General features: G+C 39.4%; 1 protein-coding gene across 12 annotated transcripts in view; it reads left to right on the forward strand.

Moving 5' to 3' along the window:
• Positions 1-11,966, forward strand: part of LOC105484407 (proline rich coiled-coil 2C) — a 106,477-nt gene extending 94,511 nt beyond the window's left edge. For 5 of the 12 annotated variants that reach the window (XM_011745953.2, XM_011745947.2, XM_011745946.2 and 2 more), the window contains 7 exons: positions 2,419-2,650; positions 2,883-3,005; positions 5,366-5,584; positions 6,007-6,110; positions 6,739-6,865; positions 7,744-7,980; positions 10,024-11,966. In XM_011745953.2, the coding sequence (XP_011744255.1) occupies positions 2,419-2,650; positions 2,883-3,005; positions 5,366-5,584; positions 6,007-6,110; positions 6,739-6,865; positions 7,744-7,980; positions 10,024-10,281 (1,300 nt within the window). In that variant the 3' untranslated portion in view covers positions 10,282-11,966. Of the gene's footprint in view, positions 1-2,418; positions 2,651-2,882; positions 3,006-5,365; positions 5,585-6,006; positions 6,111-6,738; positions 6,866-7,743; positions 7,981-9,516; positions 9,570-10,023 lie in introns of all 12 variants that reach the window. The other 7 variants (XM_011745950.3, XM_011745952.3, XM_011745956.2 and 4 more) reach the window with 5 other exon arrangements.
• The last annotated feature ends 7,662 nt before the right edge of the window (positions 11,967-19,628 follow it).

Here is a 19,628-nt window from a genome sequence, read left to right on the forward strand (position 1 = left end):
CAAGTGACTACCACATTGGAAAGTACAGGTTTAGATTTTGAAAGCAGTTATTTTATCCCTAAACATTCCTTGCTTGTTACTTAACCTAATCAGCATAGTATTTATTAGGGAGTCTCTGAATTGGCTTCTACAAAGACAGGACAGTTTATAACAGTATATTCATATTTTCTTACCTTGTGTTTGAAACATAAATTATAAGTAGATATTGTAAAGATTGCTGTGATCCTAGACTAGCATTCTTTCTTAGTGGATTTTGTTCCTGCCACATAGGTCAGTTTTAATAAAACAACAAAGCATAATGTTCTTTAACCCACTACTTTTGATTTAGTTGCTTATTCTTTATCTCTGCATCTTAAAAGTGTAGACTGGAGGCATCCACCTCAGAGATGATAGGGAAGTCTGGAGTTAGATTCTGGCATTATGGTTTTGTTTTGAGGGGTGTGTTTTGGCTTGGTTTGATTTTGGTTTGTGTTCTTGTTTGTTTGCTTGCTTGATCTTTGTGGGTAATTCTGACGTGAGCTATTACTGTGCTTTATTCCATAAAGATCTTGAGGCTAGGCCATTTATATTAAAAATATATGTGGGGAAGTAATGAAATACAAATAAGAAAAGTTGGGGCTATTGGTGCTATAAATTAGAAAGTTGCCAAAGAGAAAAAGAGATTTTGTTCTCAACTTTGTGTTGAACACAAAAAGAGAATTATTCTCACTATTCAAAAGGAGAGAGCAATCCACTTCTCAGGGAGAACAGGCCTTTTCACAGGACTTTTACATGTGAAGCTTCCTTGTATACAGGGCTTTAAATCTTGAAATAAGTTGCTTTAGACACAGTCTGTATTCTCTGCCTCTTTTCTTGATTTCTGAGCTAATTAGAGTGCAGCCAAGTGTCAGTGATGGGGAAACATTCTGAAGTATGCATCCTTTTTCAAACATCATAGAGTGTACTTACAGGAACCTAGGTAGTATAGCCTGCAGCTCCACACCTAGGCTATTATAGAGTACAGCCTATTGTGTCTAATTAGGCTATAAATGCATGCAGCATTTTACTGTACTTAGTATTTTGTAGGCAGTTGTAACACAGTGGTAAATATTTGTGTCTAAACATAGAAATCTAAACAATCTAAACAGAAAAAGTACAATAAAAAGATAGCATACAAGATTAAAAATGGTACTTACCATGTATAGCACACTTACCATGAATGGGGCTTGCAGGACTGAAAGTTGGTCTAGGTGAGTCAGTGAGTGAGTGGCGAGTGATATTACTGTACACTACTGTGGAGTCTACAAACACTGTACACTGTGGGTACACTATATTTGTAAGAACAAATTTTTCTTTAATAAATCAACCTCAACTTAGTGTAATTTTTTGACTCTTGTAATAACATTTAGCTTACAACACAAACACATTGTACATCAGCACAAAAATACTTTTTTTTGTTGTTGTTGTTTTTTTGTTTGTTTTTTGAGACAAGGTCTGTGTCACCCAGGCTGGAGTGCAGTGACACATACAGCTCACTACGTCGAACTCCTGAGCTCACGCCATTGTCCAACCTCAGTTTCCCAAGTAGCTAGGACTACAGGCACTTGCTACCATGCCCACCTAATTTTTTATTTTTTTGTAGAGGTGAGGTCTTATTCTCTTGCCCAGGCTGGTCTAAACTCCTGGCCTCAAGCAATCCTTTCACCTCAGCCTCCTAAAGTGCTGAGATTGTGAGCATGAACCACAAAGTCTGGCCTTTTCTTTTGTTAACGTTTTTCTGTTTTTTGAATTTTTTTTTTTAACTTTTTTAAACTTTTTAAAACTTTTTTATTAAAAACTAAGATGCAAACACACATTAGGCTAGGCCCACACAGGGCTAGGATCATCAGTATACTCTCATCTACCTCACCTGCACATCCTGTCCCACTGGGAAGTCTTCAGGGGCAGAAACACACACGGAGCTGTCATGTCCTATGTTAACAGTGGTTTCTTCTGGAATACCTGCTAAAGGATCTACCTGAGGCTGTTTTATAGTTTTTTGTTTTAAGTAGAAAGAGTACACTCTAAAGTAACAAAATGTATAGTAAATACATAAACTAGTAACATAATTCTTTTTATCAGTATCAGATATTATGTACTGTATATAACTATGTACTGCACTGTTATATGACTGTAGTAGGTTTGTTTATATTTAATATTAGCACCAGCAAAAACACTTGAGTCATATGTTCTGTGATGTTAGAACAGCTATGATGTCACTAGGTGATAGGAATTTTTCAGCTTCCTTATAATCTTATGGGACCATCAATATATATGTGTTCTATTGATTGAAATGTCATGTAGCACATGACTGTATTGGGTCATTTGGGATTTGCATTGTTAAGATTTTCAGATTCCAGATGAGATTCTAACAATATTTTCTCTTTAATCCTTATGTAGATCTCAGCCAGCTTTTATGCAAAGCAGTTTATCCCAGCCATCTGTGGTCCTTTCTGGGACTGCTATTCACAACTTTCCAACTGTCCAACACCAAGAACTTGCCAAGGCACAATCTGGTCTTGCCTTTCAGCAAACATCAAATACCCAACCTATTCCCATATTGTATGAACATCAACTGGGGCAGGCATCAGGACTAGGAGGTTCCCAGCTGATTGACACACATCTTCTCCAGGTAAGTCAGGGGACTAGAACAGTGCACACTCATTGTATTCCTATGCCACAGATCATTTTAAGGAAACATTTTTAAAAGAAAACATGTTAAAAGATGCAATGAAAAAAACAAAGTCCTTTCATTTTATCTAATACTAAAAATTGCTAGACATTGCTTTGAAGTCATAATCTCCGTCTCTGAATTTGAAATTTTTTTCAGTTTTACTCATGTTTTCTTACAAAATTTTTTCTAGGCTAGAGCAAATCTTACCCAGGCTTCAAATCTTTATTCTGGACAAGTACAACAGCCTGGTCAGACAAATTTTTATAACACTGCCCAGTCACCAAGTGCTCTCCAGCAGGTAAACTATGGCATGGTAAATTTCCTCAATTTTCTTTATTATTATTTTTATTGCTTTTGTGATTGTTTGGGAATTTAAATTGAACCATGAAGGAAAGATGGAGGAGTGGTCATTAAACTGTTCACTGAGATGTCATAAAGAATTCCATTGGGTCCACGTAGAAGGGGTTTCAGGTTCATGACACCCCTCTTCTCACCACCATCACCCCCTACTTCAGTCATTCCTGTATTTTTACATCTTCTAGGTTTTTTGTTGGTTTGGGGGGTTTTATTTTTTTTCTGTCACCCACGCCAGAGTGGATGTGATCATGGCTCATTGCAGCCCACCTCCCAGGCTCAAGCAATCCTCTCACCTCGGCCTCCTGTGCAGCTGGGACTACAGGCTCATGCCATCATGCCTGGCTAATTTTTCTTCGTATTTTTTGTAGAGACAAGGTTTTGCCATGTTGCCCTAGGCTGATCTTGAACTCCTGGGCTCAAGCAATCCACCTGCCTCGGCCTTCCAAAGCGTTGGGATTACAGGCTTGAGCCACCACACCTGGCTGCTAGGTTTCCGTGTAATTATTCTATTTTAACAAAGGATTCCATGAATATAAAACTTTGAAAACCATTGTCCAGAATATAGTTACATGTAAGTGTGATTTAGTTGGCTTACCCATTAGTGCTAGGGAGAAGCCTCCCAAAGACCCATCTGACAGGTTAGCATACATACAACAGTGTGGCAGAGTGTGATCGAGTATAAAGGCAAATACTTTTCATAAGTGTACGAATGCAATAATAATTTTCAGTGAAAAGTGTATGGTGCGTTTAAAACTATCTCCTCTAATAATTTCATTAGCTTATTCTTTAAAAGTGGTGGAGGGCTGGTGGGGGAACAAGTCATTAGTCATTTTCTTATAACTGTTTTTGTTTGCTATTTTAGGGAGTGATAATTCGGGAATATCTTATTGACATTCAGATTAAATACAGTGTTTATATGAAAACAGAGATTCTTGTTCTTCTCATAGCTCATTTTGACCAGCCTTGAAAACATTATGTAAAATATCTGTTTGGAAACTTGTGAATACTACTTATATTGTGTCCCCATGTACTTTGTGATTATTTGACATGTCCTGTGGATAAATTCAGAGATAGTTCTAATTCTTTCACTTTCTATTTTCTTCACTACAAGTAGCATTAACTAAACTACGTTGTACCTTTAATAGAAGAATGGAGATGTGGTTGAGGGTTGAGTGTCTCTTACCTAAATGCTTGGGACCAGAAGTGTCTCGGATTTTTTTTTTTTTTTTAATGTTTGCGTATATATAATGAGGTGTCTTGGGATGTGGGGCCTGTCTAAACCTGAAATTCCTGTTTCATATATACCTTATACATATAACCTGAAGGTAATTTTAAGCAACATTTTAAATAACTTTATGCATGAAACAAAGTTCTGACCGCACTTCGACTGGTCTGTCACATGAGGTGGGGTGTTGAATTCTTTTTTTTTTTTTTTTTTTGAGACTGAGTCTCCCTTACCCAGGCTGGAGTGCAGTGGTACGATCTCAGCTCACTGCAACCTCCATCTCCTGGGTTCAAACGATTCTCATGCCTCAGCCTCCCGAGTAGCTGGGATTACAGGCGCCCACCACCATGCCTGGCTAATTTTTGTATTTATTTAGTTATTTTTGTAGAAACAGGGTTTCCCCATGTTGACCAGGCTGGTCTCAAACCCCTGACCTCAAGTGATCCACCCACCTTGGCCTCCCAAAGTGCTGGGATTACAGGCGTGAGCCACCGTGCCCGGACTTGATGTCAGATTCTCTACTTGTGGTGTCATATCAGCCTCTCAGAAAGCTTTGGAGCATTTTGGATTTTGATTTTCAGATTAGAGATACTCAACTTGTAGTCACTAAGAAAAAGAAATATGTGAAATACATTAGTAGATGGATGTGTTATATTTATTTATTTTATTTTATTTTTTGTATTTTGAGACAGAGTCTTGCTCTGTCTCCAGTCTGGAGTGCAGTGGTGCGATCTCGGCTCACTGCAACCTCTGCCTCCTGGGTTCAAGCAATTCTCATGCCTCAGCCTCCCAAGTAGCTGGGACTACAGGTACACGCCACCACGCCCAGCTAATTTTTGTATGTTTTTTTTTTTTTAGTAGAGATGGGGTTTTACCATGTTGGCCAGGATGGTCTCGATCTCTTGACCTCGTGATCTGCCCCCCTTGGCCTTCCGAAGTGCTGGGATTACAGGCATGAGCCACCATACCCAGCCGATGTGTTCTATTTTAAATCTTACTCAAAAGTATTTGAAGAGTTGTGTATAGTTGTATGAGTATGTCTGCAGTAAACAGAAACAAATTGCTTCAGTTTCTCTTTACTTATTTTCTAGGTTACAGTACCTTTACCAGCATCCCAGCTTTCCTTGCCTAATTTTGGATCTACAGGGCAACCTCTAATTGCTTTGCCTCAGACTCTTCAGCCCCCATTACAGCATACCACTCCCCAAGCACAGGCTCAGAGTCTGAGCCGTCCTGCACAAGTAAGCCAGCCTTTCAGAGGATTAATTCCTGCTGGAACACAGCATAGCATGATTGCAACCACAGGAAAAGTAAGTAAAGAGACATTTGCACAGGTTGTTTGAGAATTTAAGGTAGTGTGTTCCAATCTATACATTTGTGTTATCTAAAAAACTAAAATGTGTCGGTTTTTACCACCCTGCAAAACAAATCTCAAACCCCAGTGTATTTACATCTTATCTGTTTACTTTTAATGTGTTTGGCCCCATCTAGTTTTTACCTAATAACAAAGAATTCACAAATTTGTTGGAAGAATTGGATTTATAGTGTCTCTTGGGCTTATTTTATTACAAGTCTCTTTGGTCTGATAATTCCATAATACTTGACTATAGGAGTTTTGTACTAAGGTTTTTTGCCCTTTCCTAGATTACGTCTTCACATATAGGACATGTAAACACAGCACTTAGCTTATGGAATTAAAGAAATGTTAAGTTTATTTTATGCTTTTCCTCAGATGTCTGAAATGGAACTAAAAGCCTTTGGAAGTGGCATTGATATAAAACCAGGCACACCTCCAATCGCTGGTAGAAGCACCACACCAACATCTAGTCCCTTCCGGTAAAATGGGCATTTAAATTTGCTTATGAAATTCCAATTTGGTCACTATTTGTTAAATACTTATCAGTCCTGTGTGACATAATCCCTTTTCCAAGCAGGAAAGGAATTATTAAGACATTGTTTTTGATAGTTTTGTCTAAAATGTTAAGCTTTTAAATTATTTGAAATGTGTTTATTGTACTATATTTTAAGTAAATTCTTTCGTTACAGAGCAGATCTTTTTTTCTTTTTTTTTTTTTGAGACAGAGCCTCACTCTGTTACCCAGGCTAGAGTACAGTGGCATGATTATAACTCACTGCAATGTCAAACACCTGGGCTCAAGCAATCCTCCTGCCTCAGCCTCCTGAGTAGCTGGGACTACATACACGTGCCACCAAACCTGGCTAATTTTTTAAAAAATATTGTCCAAGCTGGTTTCGAACCAGCCAATCTTAACTGGTAACTGGTATCCTTTCTTACCTCTGGTCCTCCAATGTCTCTCTTCTACCAGAATGTTTTGGTAACTCATCACAGTAATTTTTACCAACTACCAAGTATGATGAAAATACTAAGAACAGTGTTTGCAAAAATCTAACAGCATTATTTACTTGGTATTACTATACTGACTAGTAACGGCTTCTTCCCAAGGGCTACTTCTACAAGTCCGAACAGCCAGTCCAGCAAAATGAACAGCATTGTCTACCAGAAGCAGTTCCAGTCAGCCCCTGCCACTGTGAGAATGACACAACCATTTCCTACACAGTTTGCACCCCAGGTGGGCAGATATAATTAAGAAATGAGTATTATTGACTTAAAAATAGTTGCTAATCTGGATAAATTGTGATCTTGCCTTATGTTAGCCAGTTAAGTACAGTTTTTAATAAAAAATAGTTTCTGAATTTAACAATAAATTTATTTTATAAAGATAGTCTGCGATTTATAGCCAGACATAGTAATTGTTTAGTTCTAAAGCAGACAAGAGAAATAGTTTTAAGATTCCCCACACAGCTCTGATAATTTGAGTCCTTTTCCTTTTAACTTTTTTTAAGGAGTTGACTTTTCAGCGAAGGGTCCCAGTGCTTGAAGTTTTCTAGTTTTAAAGTTGGTTTTTGTTTTTAAGATATTTATGTGCAATTGAGATAAAATTTCCAAGAAGGTGTTTTAATATATGTTTAAAAATATTGGCTTCTCTTCCCCTTGCTGATCATATAAAAGGACTAACTAAGAACTCTCACAAACTAGAACTGGTTCCTGAGAAATTAACATTTGTTGAATTAGTATTGATTTTATTTATCTTCAGATTACATTTGTTACAGGTGTGTGCCTTTTCTGTAACTGTACCTTTTAAAAAGATAGCCTAATTAAAAGTCTTTATCCCCCCCTTCAGAATTTACAACTGAGGTGCTAGGACCAACTGAAGTGCCATAGCATGCTTTGCCTAATTTTTCTGTTAAACTCTCCAAGCATGGCCTGTTTATTCTTTGTCCTTGTTAATGAAGTGGCACAATCCATACACTTCCTTTCACTGGTAGGATGGGCACAGATTTACTCTGGGATAAGCCAACCTGGTCTAGTTGGCAGTTTTTTTTTTTCTTTTTTTTTTTTTTTTTTTTTTAACAGTTCAATGTTGTATGTTTTGTTTTTTTCACTCAGATTCTCTCTCAGCCTAACCTGGTCCCTCCATTGGTAAGAGCCCCACATACTAACACCTTCCCAGCGCCTGTTCAGAGGCCACCAATGGCACTGGCCAGTCAGATGCCTCCTCCGCTGACCACAGGCCTCATGAGCCATGCTCGTTTGCCACATGTAGCCAGGGGTCCTTGTGGATCACTATCTGGAGTCAGAGGTAATCAGGCCCAGGCTGCGTTGAAGGCTGAACAAGACATGAAGGTTAGTACAGTGTTAACAGCCAACAGATCAAGAATCTGTCTCTGAACCATGTCTTAAAATGCCTCTGGACCCATAACTGTATATCCAGGCATTCATTGTCTTAGTAGACTTAACCAAGCTAACTACTTTTATTCATTTCCCCCTTTTTTTTTCTTTTTTTTTTTGCCCCATTCCCATTCCTTTCATCTTTTTTTCTTTTTGTTTCTTTTTCTTTTTTTTGGCAACTGTAGTTAGGAAACGAATTAATGTCTTAAACTGTGGCCAAATGAATTGTTATCAGATAAATATTTGAGGGAGATCTGAGTTTAGATGCAAAATTTTTTTTGGAATAGCAAAGAAGTAATATGAATTATTACAGACTTCCCCATTTTCTTTTTTTTTTTTTTTTTAATTTTCTTCCCCCCTTTCCCCTGACTCTCCTCCTCCCAGCAGCTTAAAATATAAATCATGGTTATATGAAAACTCTGGAATGGGTAAGATATGTTACCTATCTTGGTATTTTTTCCATTATGAGTCATTGAAGTACAGTTTTCTTCTCAAACTGTTTTCATACGCTTTTTGGCCTACCACATGAGGTGGCCGTATTCCACAGTGGATTGTGCAGCTGTAGATGGAGAACTCAGAAAAGCACTTTGGGATCCTTCATGATGAAAGGCACTGATACACATGGGGTTTGCTAATGCAGAAAGAGTGCCTTTAGGAGTCTGTGTGGGGACAGTTTTGTAGCATGAACCTTACATGTCTGCCAGTACAGCCAATTGAATCCATTTATTTCTATATTTACTTTAGGCTTGACTTTCAGGGATCTTAGTAATTTTGCCTGTTTTGTCACTATATATGTCATGAGATCAGACTAGAAGAAAGAAAAGCTTACCGCTTTCAAACAGGGAAATGTGCATAGTAATGCTTTACTCTGAATTAGAAACATGTTTATGATAATCCTATTTGAAAATTTGATTGATGGATGGATTGATTCAAGTTTCTGGGGGCGACATCCCTAGTGTTTCTGATCCTGAGTAATCCTTAAAGACTACCCAGCAGCAAAACTTTTATTAAATAATTATCTACTTTTATTAAGGCTGTATGCCTAGGATTTCCATCTGTTTGTTATAATTAGAAATACCAGTGTGAGTAAAAATCTTCGGAAGTTATTTGGCCTTGGATTCCAGTTCTGCTTCTGGCTCCTTGGCTCTTGATTTTCACATATTCCCATGTTGGAAATAACATTAGAGCTTTATAATCGTAATGGGGTGGGAAAGGGTACAAGCTTCTTGAAAATTGCTTCAGATCTTTGGATAGTACAGGTTACCTGTAGAACATGAAGCATTTTTTTTTTATATGCAAGAAGGATGGAAAGTTAAGTTTTAATTGTGAATGTTACAGTGGTAAAATTTACAGATTGACGTAAGTATATTTTTGGGGGCACATAGTCAAAACTAAGAAATTATTTACCAGCTCAGAATGTGGTAGGAGCTATCAGAACTTAGTGATCAAGTGAAGTCGTAGTTACTAATTTCTGATGCTCTTCCCCTGCAGAAGAGAGCTGTGGGAAGAGGACTCAGCCACAAGACATTTGGTCCTAGGTGTTGGTAATGCCACAATATAAGTGCTTCCTTTTCATTTTATTGTAGACCACATATTGATAACTAGAAGTTTTAAGTGTTACATGTATGTTTTCAGATTTGCAAGCAGGTTCCCTAAATAAAATGTAATATCAATAAGCTTATTGTTCCAGAGAAGATACAAATCAGCAGCAATTTATATTTTATTATTTTATGAGAGGGCAAACCTTGAAAAGGTGGTGGGAGGTGGTCCTGTGGTTTCCTTTTTTTTTTTTTTTTTTTTTAATCACATGGAATATTTCAAAAATAGGAAGAAATCTATGCATTAAAAGCTCAAAGATCAATGAGGTACCTTTTGGCTTTGGCCAAACCAGTGTGGGGAAAACTGATTTGTGATTGGTAAAAGAATTTGAACCAAGATTGATTTGACAGGCTTTGGTAATGCTGCAGTATTTTCAGTTATTCTTTCTTATTTTTTAAGGCAAAGCAGAGAGCAGAGGTTCTTCAGTCCACGCAACGGTTCTTCTCTGAACAGCAACAGAGCAAACAGATAGGAGGCAAAGCCCAGAAAGTGGACAGTGATTCAAGTAAACCTCCTGAAACACTGACCGACCCTCCTGGTGTCTGTCAGGAAAAAGTAGAAGAAAAGCCACCCCCTGCACCCTCCATAGCCACCAAACCTGTTAGAACTGGACCAATCAAACCTCAGGCGATCAAAACCGAAGAAACAAAATCTTAAAGGCTATGGTTTATTGCAGGGGATTGGGGGTGGGGGTAGGGAAAACATGGAGAATTAAGTCAGATAATGCCAGCAGCCAAAGGGGAAAAATGGTCTGTGACATTATCCTGTTCAGAGCTTGGAGATATACAAGGGACATAGGAGCAATTTACACTGACACATAGCTGCTGTACCAGTAAAAATGAGGCTTTGCAAGCTTGTACCTACTATATAACATGCGCTCGCTCGGTTGATGGCCACACATCTTCAGTCAGAATTTATATATAAATATATGCACCCATTTTTTTGAGTGCATATAATTTAGACCTAAAAATCCTTATGATTAGATGAAACACCAAAAATATAAGGAAAATAACACAGCAGAGGAATAGCTCAGCCTGAACAGTGTGATGGTCCCAGCTAATACATCAGATGCGGTTTTTTTGCTCCCTTATGTTCTTTGGATATGGTTATGGCATTTGTAGGCTTGGAGGTGAAGAACTGAAGATAACTGGTGCTGGATAGAGGAGCCTTATTTTTTATTATGGCAGCTTGCTATTTTTATAACATGGTGATTGAGTTGAACACAATCAAAGTACAGTAGTAACTGATCTCCCCTTCTTCCTGGATGAATGAGCAGATGATTAAATACTGATATCAGCATCCTTGAACCATATCACAGTGAGCAGTGTTTGGCTACTGCTTCTGTTTGAAATGATGCTGTTTTGGTTGTGGTCCGAAGCTTTGAAGCGCTACTTAGCATCTCCTTTCTTCCATGGAGCTCTCACCATTCAAACATGACAGATTTGATAAAATGCTAGTTAGGTTGAGTCTTCCTTGCCCCACTCAGTCATCTTTGTATGAATCCCATGGTTCTGGGTTTTTTTTCTTTTTTTCTTTTTTCTTTTTTTTTTTTTAAACCAGTTTTTAGCTGGTGTTTATGAAGAACAGTGAGTACCTAGAACTGTGCCACTAATTAAAGGAAATCCTAAGAAGGTGCATTTCTTTACAGAGCTGTGTCATGCCATCCTTTGGGCCCTCTGCTGGAAAAGTAGAATCAAGTCTCAAATAATGCCTTTTTAATTGTATCCTCTAGTATTATAGATATAGGACAGTACTGTATCATACCTCTGTGAATGTAAAATATCTTGTACCTGCTTTATGATACGTAGTAGTGACCGTGCTTTATCAGAGCTGTTTTTAATGATGTTATTCTAGAATGTTTTATTTCCAGATGATGATTCAGAAGCTAATTTTAAAAAATGGTGCCAGGTACCACAACAGTAACAGAACTTTGCAATTTTCTGGGGTTTTGTTTTTTACCTCCCCCCCCCCTCTTTTTTTTAAATGGAGTGTGCTGGATGTCTCTATAATTTTATTCAGATGACTGCAGAACCTGGAAAAGCTGTTGCTGCTATTGATGCATAACATACTGCTATTGGTCTTTTTATATAAATATATATATATACATATATATATATAATTTGAATTTTTGGAAACTTTAGCTGTGCTGTCAACTTTGGAAAAAGTATCCCAGTTTACTGTGTTGAGTTGGCATTGTACAGAAATTAACAGCCATATTGGTCTAGAAACGTTAAACTTAATTTTTTCCATTTGTACAGGGGTAACGCACTGTATTAAATATGTAAGGTCTTATCTACATGGGTTTGATTACAGAAACTAATAAAGTATTCTCTAAATAATGATTCTTGGAGCTTCTAATCATTTCCTAAAAGAGGGTTTGTCATGTATTAAAACTAGTGGTCAAGAGTACTGACCGGTCGCAGTGACTCACGCCTGTAATCCTAGCACTTTGGGAGGCCGAGGTGGGTGAATTGCCTGATCTCAGGAGTACGAGACCAGCCTGGGCAACATGGTGAAACCCCATCTCTACTAAAAATACAAAAAAACAAAAAGTACATTATACGGCCGGGAGCAGTGGCTCATGCCTGTAATCGTAACACTTTGGGAGGCCAAGGCATGTGGATCACCTGAGGTCAGGAATTTGAGACCAGCCTGGCCAACATGGCAAAACCCCATCTCTACTAAAAATACAAATTTAGCTGGGCCTGGTGGCAGGTGCCTATAATACCAGCTACTTGGGAAGCGAGACAGGAGAATTGCTTGAACCCAGGGCGGGAGTCGGAGGTTGCAGTGAACCGAGATCATGCCACTTCACTCCAGCCTGGGCGAAAGAGTGAAACTCTGTCTCAAAAAAAGTACATTATACTCTAGAAAAGGATTGTCATCCAAAGCCTTGACTTCTCGCTTTGAAGAACTCTGAAAATTATTCAACTAAAGTAACTATTGTCAGTGGCAGTCATGGCTCCTGTTCTGAGGTAGCCAAACTCATATTGAAAACAAATCTATCCACTGGGTGTGGTGGCTCATGCCTGTAATCCCAGCTCTTTCGGAGGCTGACGTGGGCGGATCACCTGAGGTCAGGAGTTCAAGACCAGCCTGGCCAATATGGTGAAGCCCCGTCTCTACTAAAAGTACAAAAATTAGATGGGCGTAGTGGCGCATGCCTGTAGTCCCAGCTGCTTGGGAGGCCGAAGCAGGAGATGTCAAGGAGAAAGAAGTTTTCTTGATGCATAGTGCCAGATGTTGAAAAGAGTTTCACCATCTTTTGGTCAGAAGCTGAAGGACCAAAAATAGATCTCAGTATTATTTACGTTTGTATTTTTCATAGCTTTGTTACATGTTCGCGAACATCATCACCTGCCCTAAAAGGCTATAGGGCATTTGTATCGTTTACTCAATTTATGAAATGAAGTACTGAGGGATTGTAGTTACTTATCCTAAAATCCCATGTTCCGAACATGTTGCTTCCAGACCCAGCTTTAAGAAAACTAGTTATTCAGTCACTAATGACACGTGCCTTCTTTTTTTTTTTTTTTTTTTTTTTTTGAGACGGAGTCTCGCTCTGTCGCCCAGGCTGGAGTGCAGTGGCGCGATCTCGGCTCACTGCAAGCTCCGCCTCCCGGGTTCACGCCATTCTCCTGCCTCAGCCTCCCGAGTAGCTGGGACTACAGGCGCCCACAACCGCGCCCGGCTAATTTTTTTTTGTATTTTTAGTAGAGACGGGTTTCACCGTGGTCTCGATCTCCTGACCTTGTGATCCGCCCGCCTCGGCCTCCCAAAGTGCTGGGATTACAGGCGTGAGCCACCGCGCCCGGCCGACACGTGCCTTCTTAACTCATGGATACTGCAATTCTTAAACATAAGATACCCAAGTTTTGATGGTTTTGTCTTGGGTAGAGACAGGGTTTCTCCATGTTGCCCAGGCTGGTCTTGAACTCCTGATCTCAAGCAATCCACCTGCCTCAGCCTCCCAAAGTGCTGGGGTTACAGGCGTGAGCCACCGCACCAGGTCTGATACTTATTAGTAGGCTCTGCCTTGATCCAAGTTTTCAGTGTAGGGTTTTTCTCAAGATACGCTCTAAATTAAAAGCTGTGGTTTATTGCAGGGAATTGTGGGAAGAGGTATGATGGGTAAGAATGGGAATCAAATACTTGCCTTACCAAGTCGCTGCAGTTGTCGGTATTTTTCATATTCTAGTTTTTAAGTTTAATCCTCCTAAATTTTAAGACTTAATAGGTGACCAGCTATACAGCTTGCATTACCCCCACTTGCAAACCAGCAGGCATGTGCTATTTGGTTGTATTCACTGTTAAAATATCACTAATACCTTGGGTCCTTTGCTAGAACCTGTGGTGGGAAAATGGCACCAAAAGCATATCGAATGAAAGTAAGGTAATGCATATTAATGTCTCTGCAGTTTGGCCATGCAATTTTGTCCCTGGCTTCTCTGACGTGACAGAATAACCCAAAAGGTGTTGCAGTTAATAGTTGACTGTAGATATTTGGTCACATAAACTTCTGAACATTCTCTGTCCCTTGAGCTGCCCTGGTAGAAGGTAAGGGGAGTCCAGGTCCTTGCCCCTAGTTAATAACAAATAGTGTTTATGATAGAAGAGTGATTGGGGGAGGAGGGTTGGGGAATGAGAGGAGGGGATCGTTGTAAGTTCCAACAAACTCTTGGCCAGAGGCAAGATACAGAAGGTAGAATGAGTCAGAAGCTATTTAAGTGTGTCTTTTCTAACAAAGTGATTTTTCATGTTGCCATTGCAGCATATTTCATAGATGCTTACCGTTTTCAGTACTGACTTCACATTCCCCTGCAACTTTTTTTCCATCTTATGAATAAATATAAAACTATATCATAGTTTGACAGACCTAATTATTTTGTAGGCGCTTTAGAAGCAGAACTAGAATTGGTTAGTTAAAGTGGAAAGTCACAGAGTCTAGATACTTTGATTGCTTGTTTTAGAGGAAGGTCTACACCATTTCTTTGAGATGTCTGCTGCCTAGATCTATTACATATGCATCATCTATAGTTTTCAGTTTTGTCTTAAAGAAATCTGAATAGAGAATTCCCTTGAACTCTCACAGATACCTTCCCTCAGTTTTCCAGCTTTGCTCGTACCCTTAATTTGACTACAGTTTTTAACAGTAAAAATTGTAGAAATCAAGTAATATTGACAACTAAACTACCTACTAGCTAATAGTCATCAGTCAGCATGTATTACCTTGGAAGTGTTAAATAGAGTTTGATTAGGAACCACAAATTTACTTCATAATGTAATGTAATTATTTTTTTAAAAACTTCCCTCAACAGAAAGGAATAATGTGCTACAGGAAAAGGAAAACTTACCTGAGGCAGAGAGTTTAAGCAAGAGGTGAGTCTCTGGTATAATCAGGCAGGGAGTCAAGTATTAACTCTGTATGTGTCAGGTGCTGGGAATATTGAGGACAGTTTCTTAACACAGTCTGGGGTGTGAGTGGAGATACATGTGGTAGCTTTGAGGCCTTTCAGGTTTTCGTCACTGATAGATACCTAGCCCTTATTTCATGGATGCCTCAAACCCCATCTTCCAGTCTAAGTTTTCCCCCCTAATCTATTTGCCTGTACTACTTAACCTAAATCTTTCAGAAGTTTTTAGTCAGTCCCGATCTGGCCTTCTCACCATTTCTTCACATACTAGCCAATATTTAGTAAGTAGAATTGCGGGTAAATTTGGGTCTTACTGATATATGAGCAAAGAAAGCAATTCAATAATTTCCTTATCTGAGCTGAAAAATGCACTAATGTTCAGTGGAGAACAGAGAGAATTTCAATAAGCAGAGCCTGTGGTTCCAGGTGAATAAGTCTTAAGTTCAAGGATGGTATAGAGGGACAGAGATGCATTCTGGCCCTCCAGGGTTAGATTTGCCAAGAGGCGAAATAGTTAATTTCAGACAGTTCTGTGGAACTGATAAAATCTGGTTTACTTAGGGCAGTGGTTTTCAGATTAGAAGTACACACTATTAAACAGAAGCAATTCCACTTTAAAATTTTGCTTGGCTAAAGGATTCAGTGGCTATTTTTTTAAAAATTACCAATGCGAATAAGGTTTATTGGTTCCGGGGAGGAGACACCCTCTCTAGTATGAGAAGCTGCGAAGAAGGTTGTACTTGGAGTAAAAACCACACTCTTCACAGAAGCTTATAGTGATACCCATTGAGGAGACTGATTGGGCCTTAGCTTTCTATAACCTGGGAATATGAATGGGTGCTATAAAGTTTCCTGTGACATGACTCGGTTATCAGAATTGTATCTCCAGCTTAGAACTTTACAGGGAAAAACTGGAAATTACACATAAATATCACCCACTTGCTCCCTCCACCCCCCACCTTTATAAGGTAGGTAATATTATTTACACATGCAGAGAATGAGGTATGATAGCCTGCCCAATGATACACAGTAAGCAGAGGAGGCAGGGTTTTTTGGTCCAGACAGTCTAATTCTTAAGCATAAGCTCTTTACTAAGCTACACTGTTGTGAAAGCACTGTACTTGAAGTTACAAACATACCTCGTTTTACTGCACTTTGCAGATACTGCAGGGTTTTTTCTTGAAAAAAAATTGAAGGTTTTTGGCAACCCCATGTTGAGCAAGTTCATTAGTGCTATTTTTCTAACAATGTGTGCTCATTTCCTGTCTGTGTCACATTTAATAACTCTCAAAATTATTTCAGACTTAAATTATCAAGTTATGGTGATCCAGGATCTTGAACGTTACTAGTGTAATTGTTTTGGAGCCTCATGAACCACAGCCATAAGACGGTGAACATAAATGCACGTGTTCTGATTGCTCCCCAAACAGGCTGTTCCCTCTCTCCCTCTTCTCAGGCCTCACTATTCCCTGAGACACAATATTGAAATTAGGCCAATTAATAGCCCTACAATGGCCTGTAAGTGTTAAAGTAAAAGAGGAGTCGCACATCTCATTTTAAATCAAAAGCTGAAAATGATTAAGCTTAGTGAGGAAGGCATGGCAAAATCTGAGATGGGCCAGAAAGATAGGCCTCTTGGGTTCATTAGACAAGTTGTGAATGCGAAAGACAAATCTTGAAGGAAATTAGAAGTGCTACTCTAGTGCAGTGAATACACAATGATAAGAAAACAGAAGAGCCCTATTGCTGATACAGAGTTTTGGTGGTCTGGATAGAAGATCGAAACAGGCCCAACATTCTCTTAAGCCAAAACCTTATCCAGAGCAAGCCCCTAACTCCAATTCCTTGAAGTCAGAGAGGTGAAGAAGCTATGGAAGTAAAGTTTAAAACTAGCAGAGGTTGGTTCATGGAGTTTAAGGAAAGCACCCATCTCCGTAACATTAAAGTGCAAGGTGAAGCAGCAAGAGTTGATGTAGGAACTGCAGCAAGTTGTCTAGAAGGTCTAGCTGAGATAATTGATGAAGGGGCTGTGCTAAATAGCAAGTTTTTAATGTAGACAAAATAGCCTTCTATTGGAAGCAGATGCCATCTAGGCCTTTCATAGCTGGAGAGAAGTCAATGCCTGGCTTCAAAGCTTCAAAAACTGACTTGTTAGGGGTTTATGCAGCTGGTGACTTTAAGCTGAAGCCAATACTCATTTACCATTTCGAAAATCCTAGGGCCCTTAAAAGTTAAGCTAAATCTACTCTGCCTGTGCTCTAGAAATACAACAGCAAAGCATGGACAACAGCACATCTCTATAGTGTAGCATATCTAATATTTTAAGCCCACTGTTGAGACCTCTTGCTCAGGGGGGGGAAAAAACCAAACACTCAAAATATGATAAGATCGTTGACAATGCACCTAGTCACTCGAGCTGTGATGGAAATGTACAAGAAGATTGATGTTTTCATGCCTGCTAACATGACATCCATTCTACAACCTATGGATCAAGGAATAATTTTGACTTTCAAGTCTTATTTAAGAAATACTAGGCCAGACGTGGTGGCTCACACCTGTAATCCCAGCACTTTGGAAGGCCGAGGCGGGTGGATCACAAGGTCAGGAGCTCGAGACCAGCCTGGTGAACATGGTGAAACCCCATCTCTTCAGAAAGTACAAAAAAAAAAAAAAAAAAAAAGGCATGGTGGCACATGCCTGTAATCCTAGCTACTCAGGAGGCTGAGGCGGGAGAATTGCTTGAACCTGGGAGGCGGAGGTTGCAGTGAGCTGAGATCACGCCACTGCCCTCCAGCCTGGGTGACAGAGTGAGACTGTCTCAGAAAAAAAAAATAGAAAAAAGTACTAATACATTTTGTAAGGCTACAGCTTTCATAAATAGTGAGTCCTCTGATGAATCTGGGCAAAGAAATTGAAAACCATGTGAAAGGATTTACCATTCTAGATGCCATTAATAACATTTGTGGTTCATGAGAGGATGTCAGAATATCGACACGAACAGGAGTTTGGAAGAAGTTTTATTCCAACCCTCACAGAGCCCTGGGGATTCAAGGAGACTTCAACGGAGGAAGTAAATGCAGATGTGGTGGAAATAGCAAGAGAGGTAGAGTTAGAAGTGGAGCCTGAAGGTGGGACTGAATTGCTGCAATCTCATGATCAAACTTGAACAGATGAGGAGTTGCTTCTTACGGATGAGCAAAGACCGTGGTTTCTTGGGATGGTACCTACTCCTTGTGAAGATGCTGTATGTGTTGTTGAAATGACAAGAATTTAGAATTTTACACAAACTCAGTTAATAAAGCATTAACATGGTTTGAGAGGATTGACTCCAACTTTGGAAGAAGTTCTACTGTGTGTAAAATGATATCAAACAGCATCACATGGTACAGATAACTCATTCGTGAAAGGAAGAGTCAATTGATGTGGCAAACATCATTGTCTTATTTGAGGAAATTGCCACAGCCACCCTGGTCTTCAGCAACCACCACCTTGATTAGGCAGCAGCCACCACCATCAAGGCAAGATTCTCCACCAACTAAAAGGTATGACTTGGTTGGACGCAGTGGCTCACGCCTGTAATCCCAGCATTTTGGGAGGCCAAGGCACGTGGATCACTTGAGGTCGGGAGTTCGAGACCAGCCTGACCAACCTGGAGAAACCCCGTCTCTACTAAAAATACAAAATTAGTCGGGTGTGGTGGTGCATGCCTGTAATCCCAGCTACTCGGGAGGCTGAGGCAGGAGAATCGCTTGAACCCAGGAGGCAGAGGTTTCAGTGAGCTGAGATCGCGCCATTGCACTCCAACCTGGGCAACAAGAGCAAAATTTTGTCTCAGAAAAAAAGATATGACTCACTCGAGGCTCTGATGATCATTAGCATTTTTTTTTTTAGCAATAAAGTATTTTAAATAAAAGTGTATGCATTTTTTTAGACATAATGCTATTGAACACTTAATAACAACCATGTAAACATAAGTTTTATATGCACTGGACACCAAAAAAGTCCATGTGACTTGTTTTATTGTGGTGGTAGTCTAGAACCAAACCCACAGTTTCTTCAAGGTATCCCTTGCTAGCTGAGTAACCTAAGAAAAATCACTCAGCTGGGTGCAGTGTCTCAGGCCTGTAATCCCAGCACTTTGGGAGGCCAAGGTGGGTGGATCACGAGGTCTGCAGTTTAAGAGCAGCCTGACCAAGAGGGTGAAACCCCATCTCTACTAAAAATACAAAAAAATAAGCTGGGCATGGTGGCAGGCATTACAGACCTGTAATCCCAGCTACTTGGGAGGCTGAGGCAGGAGAATTTCTTGAACCCAGGTGGCAGAGATCACACCACTGTACTCCAGCCTGGGCAAGAGCGTGAGACTCCATCTCAAAAACAAAAAAAAAAATCACTCAACTTTCATATGTCTGTTTTTCTACCTCTAAAATGGAGATGATTCTATCTTCCTTACAGAGTTTTGATTAAATGACATAAAGGGGTTTTTAGAAATATACATATACAATGCTTGTTTGGTAGGTTATTAGGTTACAGTAAGATGATCACTTAATTGCCTTGTTAAATATACATATCTAAGTCTAAACCAGCATC

Source organism: Macaca nemestrina, chromosome 1 (assembly GCF_043159975.1).
Source record: "Macaca nemestrina isolate mMacNem1 chromosome 1, mMacNem.hap1, whole genome shotgun sequence".
NCBI classification, from domain to species: Eukaryota; Metazoa; Chordata; class Mammalia; order Primates; family Cercopithecidae; genus Macaca; species Macaca nemestrina.